General features: G+C 39.4%; 1 protein-coding gene across 1 annotated transcript; it reads right to left on the bottom strand.

The window, feature by feature from the left end:
* Positions 1 to 4,230: 4,230 nt before the first annotated feature.
* On the bottom strand, positions 4,231 to 8,555 carry LOC137397454 (uncharacterized). The gene is given in 3 exon segments (XM_068083744.1): positions 4,231 to 5,226; positions 5,229 to 7,015; positions 7,106 to 8,555. Coding segments are annotated over 3 exon segments (4,233 nt in total).
* Between the last annotated feature and the right edge of the window lie 268 nt (positions 8,556 to 8,823).

Here is an 8,823-nt window from a genome sequence, read left to right as displayed (position 1 = left end):
GAGGTCCAGTCTCATGAAGGAATATGGTGAAGATGTTGCATCTCGGTAGGATTCCTGAAAATATTTAACTTGTCCAGGAAAAACTTGTTTTCCTAAAAATGTGATTGATGTAGAATCCCTGGGGTTTTTTCCTATAAAAAAATAGTGACTATTCAACGAAATTGTTCTAAGTTTACCAAAGAATAAGTTTTGTGTAATAGTAAAAATACTAATATTTAGATGGTGACTTTCTCGAGTATACGAATTGTTAGCCATCTTGATATTTGATGATCATCCATCTATTTTCTCCATCTTTGGGAAAAGTACTCGGATCTTTCAATCCTTCATGAAATTCCACTCCTTTCATATCCTCAAAAGCTTCCTGCCATATTCCATAGCAATATATAATTTCGATTGGAGAAGGGGTAGATATTAATTGAGATTGTTCAATCAACCGTTTAACGAGTTGAGTTTTTCCTGATCCTGTTGGTCCTGTTATCATAGATGTGAAAGGAGAATGTAACCTCACATCAATTGATTGTAGTCCGTCTTTCTCCATGTTTTGATAATTACTAACATTGAAGTTTTCATTTCAACTAATTATAATGATGAGGAGATGTTTCAAAAATCACACTTTCATTATTCATAAGATTTTGAAAAAATACTTCTACATAGTTCACAGTAGCATTCATCTTTTCTCCTGTAATCCGAATAAAAAAATATTCAATCAAAGATGAAGCTACAGTTATTGCAAGTAATATTAAAACCACTCCAAAAAATTGAAGCAAACTTTGTCGAAGCGGTTTTGATGTAGATTTAGTGATGTTATCAAAATGTTTATGTAATAATACAGCCTCTTCAACTAATCCATCTGTATTATCTTTTTCTTCTTCACAAGATTTGTAAACTTTAAAATTATCCTTATGAATAGTTTCCATAATTTTATATATTTTTATATTCCTTCTAGTTGAACTTCTCAATGATATATAATGTTCATATATAAAACTCTTAACTTATAAATAGTGAATGGACAGTTAATCGATTCCACGAATAGACACGCCCGAACTCGTCCAACATCAGCGTTTTCTTCATAATTCGGATTATATAATCTTAAGGCTATTGGTACAAATGGGATATTAGTTATATTTTCCTTAAGATTTTCAGATGATGGAAGAGTTGTGATTCCACTTGCTAGAATGATGGTAGCGAGTGTAGTTGTGGTGGCAGTAGGAATTGTACTAGCGAGTGTAGTTGTGGTGGTGGTAGGAATTCTGGATGTGTGTGTAGTTCTGATGGTGGATCGAGTAGTGGAAGTATTAATTGGAGCTGTAAATCTACCATTATTTTCTTCGAATTGTGGATGATGACAAACAAACTTAATAGGCAATGCTCTCCATCCACAAAACCTTGAACGAGCTGAGTTGCCTACACAATATCTCGCTAACCGTGAAGATGGATTAGCCCATTGAACAAGTCGTTCAGTAATTCCCAACCTTTGAATAATTTCATAACTAGCTATACCATAAGTACAATCCGAGGGGTTATGTTCTAATTGAATTATATTTCGTAAAAATTCACCGTTAACCGAAAAAAATCCAAAACTAATAAATAGTATTGGAGAAATTTGAATCATATCATCTAGTTTTCTATAAAGACTCTTCATGTCTTCTCAAAAGAAATTTTTCATAATGAATAAATCATTCGACTTTCCCCTTTCTTATTACTCATCTTTAAAGAGTTTTATAATGAAGGGAGACTTAACCGATTCCACGAATAGACACGCCCGAACTCGTCCACCATCAGCGTTCATTCAACCGAAACGACATTACACCGTTCACCCCACCGGTCGCCAACCCAACCCCAACCATTCGACGATCGATCGCTCAACTCGTCGACACCCAAACCCCAAACCCATCGCATCGAAACCCGAAACCATCGCCCTCTTCACGTCATCTTTCCCACAATTCCTCTCGACCAGCACCGCATCATTCCCACAATTCCTCTCAAACTTCATAACCTTAGCTCCCAACATTCACACACCTACCCCCAAACTTTCCATCAGACAACACCATTCTCCGAGGTTCTCGGGCTAAAATGTACCCAAAATCCAACTTTAAGTGCAAATGTGTGTAGATCTGCTCCTACTATACTACTAGCAATGACCACGAGCACTACTTTTACTACCACTGCTTCAACTACAATTGCTTCGCCTACAACTACCTCCACTGACGTCTTACCAACTCCAGAAAAATTTTGCAAGTGTGGCAATTGTTCTGACTTGCCACCAGCTTATGTAAAAGTATGTCACAACACTGAAAATTTGGCTAATACAATCTTTCAGGATTACCAGTATGTTCCCAGTATAAATAGCTGCATCCTGCAGTCTAATTTACTAATACATCAGATATTAGGGAAAGTTGCCACACAACTCTCATGGTTCAAGCATCAATGGTATCTTGGCTTCAGAGGGGATGCTCTTCTGTTTACTAACATGATTAATTTAAACTACAGACACCATGCTCATAGAAACTATATAGATTTCATCTACGGGTACCTTGGAAGAAGAAACCGGAAAGTTGTTCCTTCATGCGTTGTTGCCTACATAAGCACAATGCGGCCTGATCCAAATGGGAGTTATGTAGGCTTAAAAATGTGGAATCAGAAGATGAAGATCAGAATGACGCAGATGAAGTGGAGCTTTTTATTATAGATGAAGGAAATTAATGTAAGTTCAGTTGTGAGTTGAGCAAAATATGTTTTTTATAAATCTTTTAACTGAATCTGACAGCAACATTATTTAGCTGATCTTCATGGTTTGTACAGTGAATAAGTGAATAATGTATGGTTTGAGAAATAATTATATTTCAACCATTTGACTTGTGCAATGACATAAACACACCACATTTAACAGCTTATGTTAAATAATTCTAAATTGTGTTATACAAAGAACTGCATAGTATTTATAATTTGAATAAGTTGAATTCTGTAAAAGTTGTATCCTTGCTGAAGAGTAGTATAATCCATGTATAATTTTGTAGTAGAAACAGCTTACCAGTAAGAACTTCTCTTCCCACATTTGCGTTGTGATCTATCACTGCTAGTTTAATTCTTGTAAAATATCCTGGGGGATCAAAGTCTATTCGCTTTGGTGCATAACTTGATATCAGGCTGTGGAGGTTTTTTAAAGCACCCGTGTGTTGACCATGGTTCAACAGACGCAATGTGTTTAGCAGTTTCGCTTGCCCTAACGCATCACAAAGGACTTTGTGCCCTGCACTTCTTGGAATTAACCATTTCACCTTTCTTTCTATTTCTCTGTAAACATCAAATTATTTGTTGTTATTTCTCAAGGTATTATAAATCTGCAAAGTTTTTGTTTATTCAAATGTCAACAAGCTGCAGAATATTTAACCCTTTGTACAATTTCTGTTTACTATTATGCAACAAAAGGTTACATATTGTTATATAATAAACCAAAGGCATTCTAAGTAATATATAAAAACTTATAATACATATCTCCCTGTGCTTTGATATTTTTGAACATATTATTAGATTATAATAATCTGAATTAGAAAAACAGTCAGAATTATTATTTCTGAATATTAAAATTATCGCTTAAAGTGATCTGCAAAGCCTATATTAGTAATGGTAGCATGAATATAACAATAATAATGAAATCCAAATTTTATGATAATGTTAGTCATATATTTTATGAACAATTAGAGCATTTCTGACAATTCAAACCAAACAGAAAATTTAAATTCCTTTAACTAACTTTTACTCAGTGTCACAAAGTGGTGATGCAATGTGACAAGTTCGAGATATCTGGTGTTGTGATTGTATCCTGATGTCTGCGCAAGGCTAAGAGTTAAGACGTCCGGGTGTAATACTGCGGCTAACTATGTATAAGTAATATAGTGTCTATATAATAATATGCCGAGGATTGCTGTGAGATTATAAAATAATCCTTTATTGCTGACTTGTAGACATGTATAATGTAAACTGAACTTCCTTAAACTGCTGCAGTCAGGCTATTTATACCTCCTTACAATTATTCTAGAAACTTCCAGAAAATCCATTCAGGAAAAATCTAGTAATAGAACAATGCTTCTAAATTTATGATCATGACTCATCAGCGTATTGCGCAATAGCCATTGTCATGCTATAACTTTATTTATGATACTATATACAGCACTCAGAATCTGTGACAACTCCCCATTCAAGAGGAAATTTATAGTCAAATTTCCAGCATTAAGATTCTGAGTCTATTCTGCTCATGTAGTCCGCTTCGACGTTGTCTTTCCCTTTGATCGATTCCACCGTCATGCGATAATCCTGCAGATATAGTGCCCATCTCATCACTCTGCTGTTCTCATACTTTGCTCGATTGATGTAGGTTAGTGGTTGGTGATTCGTTTGTAGTATGAACTCCACGCCGTAGAGATATGGTAGATATTTCTTTACAGCCCATACAATTGCCAGGCATTCTTTCTCTATTGTTGAGTAATTCCTTTCACGGTCCAGTAGTTTTCTGCTAGCATAGCTGACAGGAAATATCTTTCTATCATGTTCCTGTAGTAGTACAGCTCCGAGTCCAGTGTCCGACGCGTCAGTCCTTAAGGTGAACTGCTTCGTTATGTCTGGTAGTTTCAGAACTGGTTTCTCGGTTATGGTCGCTCTTAATTTCCGGTATGCCTTCTCTTGTGCATCTGTCCAGATAACTTTATTAGGTTGTCCTTTTTTAGTCAAGTCCGACAGAGGACTTGCTATCACCGCGTAATTTGGGACGAACTCTCGGTAGTAGCCCGTCAATCCTAGAAACGACCATACTTGAGTCTTAGTCAGAGGCCTTGGAGCTTCAGTGATTTTCTCCACATTGTCTTCCATCGGTTTCAGTTCTCCCCGATCGATCTTGTGACCTAGGAACTCTATAGATGTTCCACCGAGGTAGCATTTTGTCGGTTTGATTGTGAGCTGTACCTTGGCCAAACGAGTGAAGAGTTCTCTCAGTGTGTCCATGTGATCCTCCAATTTGGCAGTGTGTACGATGATGTCACCGATGTAGTTGTCTACTCCTGGTAAATCCTTTAATAGCTTCTTCATGTCAGGTACAAATGTTGCTCCAGAGTTGACCATCCCAAACGGCATCCTGATGAACTCGTATTGCCCATCTGGAGTGACAAATGCAGTCTTCGGTATGTCACTCTTCTCTACAGGAATTTGCCAGTAGCCCTTAGTAGCCCTTAGCCCTTAGAGAAGTAGTGATCACCGCTCATCTTCTGAAAGAGATCGCTTGCTGTTGTCATTGGCTCTGGATCGAATACTGTTATTTTGTTCAAGTTCCGGTAGTCAGCACATAGTCGATTGGATCCATCAGGCTTTTTCACGAGTACGACTGGTGATGCATATGGAGAGTTTGATTCTCTGATGATCCCTGTGTTCAGTATATCTTTTATATCTTCTCTAAGTGATTCTCTCACCACATAAGGTAATGTGTAGGGTTTAGATTTGATGGGCTTGTTACTGGTTAGAGTAATTGGATGTTTGATAAGATTGCAGTTTCCCGGTCTGTCTGTGAATATATCTGTGTAGTCCTTGACAATGTCCGTGATCTGCTTTCTCAGCTCATCAGATATATTTTCTCCCATCTTCAGATCTTTCACAGTTCCGACTGACTTTTCCGAATACAACTCAACCAGTGTGCCTTCCTCTTCTTCTACTTCTCCGATACCAGCTGCCTCAGTTATTTCCTTTTCACTATCTCTCACGTAGTATTTCTTCAGCATGTTAGCGTGGTAAGTTCGGCTTTTACCTTTGACCTGAACTTGGTATGCGTTTATCCCGACTTTCTCTTCTACGTTGTATGGTCCCTGCCAATGCATTAGTAACTTGTTGTGGTTAGTAGGGAGCAGGATGAGAACTTTGTCACCTTTTTGAAATTCCCTTTTCTTTGCCTTCTTGTCGAAGTAATGCTTGTACCTCTGCTTATTTCCTTCTAGCGCTTTCTGGGCCAACTCCATCGTATCTTCCAGCTTAGCACGCAGATCAAACACGTGTTGGTAGCTACTCTTGGTCTCTCCAACAGCATCATCCTGTGTCCATAGCTGTCGTAGAATATCCATCGGCCCTCGTATTGTCCTTCCGTACAACAGCTCGAATGGTGAGAATCCAGTAGATTCCTGTGGGACCTCTCTGTAGGCAAATAGGGCCGGGTTTATGTATCTGTGCCACTGCCTTGGCTCCTGATGGCATAAATTTTTCAGCATTGACTTCAGTGTGCCAATGAATCGCTCCACCAGTCCATTAGCCATAGCATGGTAGGGAGTTGTCGGCATCTGCTTCATGCCGAGTAGTCTGGCGAACTCCTCCATGTACTCAGATATGAATTGGGTCCCTCGATCACTGATTACTTCTTCAGGTATTCCAACCCGACTGTAAATGTCGATTAGAGCTTCAGCCACTGCTTCTGAGCTTATCTCTTTCAGTGGAACAGCCTCGGGGTATCGAGTAGCGTAGTCCACCAGAGTTAGTATATATCTATGCCTTTTTTCACTTGGAGGGTTAATCGGTCCAATCAAGTTGACAGCACAGCGCTTGAATGGAGTCTCAATTAGTGGAGTCCGATGTAGGGGAACCTTCTGTACTGAACCTTTCTTTACATTGCGTTGACAGATGTCGCAGGATCGACAGAATCTCGCAACCTCATCATGTAGACCCGGCCAGAAAAAGTTGGTTAGGATTCGATCAATAGTTTTACGGATTCCCAGATGTCCACTCAATAAAGAATTGTGGGCGTGTCTCATCACAGCGACACGTAGAGTTTTCGGTACAACTACTTGTTTTATCGGCTGTCCGCTGTTATACCCTGGGTGATGATATTCACGATAAAGGATGTCCTTCTTCACCATGAACCTGGTTTGTTGTTTGCCTTTCGTTATTGCTTCTGTAGCATCATACAGCCTCTTTAGAGAATCGTCTTCTCTCTGTGACTTGATGAGGTCTTCTCTGTTTACTTCGATGTTTTCATTGCTGACAACTGATAATGGTTTTTTTCCTCGTTTATTTTCTATAGCTTGTGCGCGTGTAACCACAGAACACTCCTGATCCTATTCTGGTAGTGGATCACATGGGGATCGAGCGCCTGAAATATTTCCAAGCATTAAATCGTGAATGGGTGTCTCTATAACCATCGCCGTTATATCTCCCTGATAGAATGGTGTATCAATGCTGATTTTGGCGAATGGCAGTTTTCTAGCAGTATTATCTGCCATTCGTAGATATCCTTCCTCTCCTGTGTACTGATCAGCTTTTACCAGTGATTTCTTGACCACTACTGTGGTGCATCCAGTATCTCTAATCATCTCCACCTGCTTACCATTTACATAACCTCCAACCAGGTTTACTCCATTCTCCATTTTACCAACTTTACCTTTACAACATGCTACTTGTACGTAACGCTTCCAACTTAACTTAATTTCATCCGTATTCTGTCCTTCTGGATTTGTCTCCCCTTCAGCTACACCCGCCTTGTGCGTAGGTGTCTTGAGTCTTCGACATTCGGTTGTGTTATGGTTATTCATCTTGCAGTGTGCGCAGTACTTTTGAGGCTTCTTATTACACCGATTTGCAATATGCCCCTTTTCGTTATAACTGTGGCCGGTGATGGTTGTCTCATTTGGAGTTGTCTTTTTTATGAATGACATCTTGCGAGCATGAGCTGTCAGGTATCGGTCAGCAGCTTCAGCCAACTCAACACATCTGTCAAATTTCATCTCCTTTAGATGTACAGCAAGATTCGTAGGACATGCCGCTATGAATTGTTCTCGCAAGTTGAGTTTTTTCAGGTCTTTGCAGTTCGATAGCTCCACCCACTTGTCAATGTAGGTTCTGAGTCGTACTAGAAATTGTTGTGGTGTTTCGTCGTGCTTGGCTTTACTCTCTCTGAATCGCTTTCTGTAGCCTTCCTCTGTGAAATTGTAGCGCTTTAACAGAGCTTCCTTCACCTGATCGTAGTCCTTCCTATTCTCTGCCACCATTCTAGTGTAAGTCTCTGTAGCCTTACCTTTGAGATATTGGCTCAAATGGAATGACCATTCAGCTTTATCCCACTGATAGTTTTCAGCTATCCATTCAAATCGCTGCAGGTAACTATCCATGTCATCTGTTTTCTCATCAAACACTGATAGTAGCGGTTTAGGTTTATTGCTAACCCACTCTAGTCCTGTACTCTCATTTTTGGAGTCATCCATCCTAATATTCTCCACTTCCAGTTTTTTTATCTCGAGCTCATGCGCTAACCTCTTTTCTTCTATCTCTCTTTGCATCTCCAATTCTCTTGCTTGTTTCCGGCTGTCTATCTCCATTTGCTTCATTTGCATTTGGTGTTGGAGTTGTCTGTCCTCAGCTTCGGCCTCTTTTTTGGCTTCTCGTCCCATCCGTCTCTCCTCGCGTTCAATCTCCGCTGCGAACTTTGGTTCGTTCTCTTCAATAAATTTGTCTAGCTCAGCATCCTTTAATCCAAGTTTCTCGCCCATATCCATTGCCCTCCGCATACTGCTCATACTAGTCTCCGCCATTACTGACTGTCTTTTGGTACTCTTTATGTCTTGCGTGAGTTAGACTGATATAATCCTGATCTACGGTAGATAATCCCGGACAAGCTCCCAAGTTGTCACAAAGTGGTGATGCAATGTGACAGGTTCGAGATATCTGGTGTTGTGATTGTATCCTGATGTCTGCACAAGGCTAAGAGTTAAGATGTTCGGGTGTAATACTGCGGCTAACTATGTATAAGTAATATAGTGTCTATATAATAATATGCCGAGGATTGCTGTGAGATTATAA

This window comes from Watersipora subatra, chromosome 5 (assembly GCF_963576615.1).
Source record: "Watersipora subatra chromosome 5, tzWatSuba1.1, whole genome shotgun sequence".
NCBI classification, from domain to species: domain Eukaryota; kingdom Metazoa; phylum Bryozoa; class Gymnolaemata; order Cheilostomatida; family Watersiporidae; genus Watersipora; species Watersipora subatra.
This window is presented reverse-complemented; position numbering and strand designations above follow the sequence as displayed.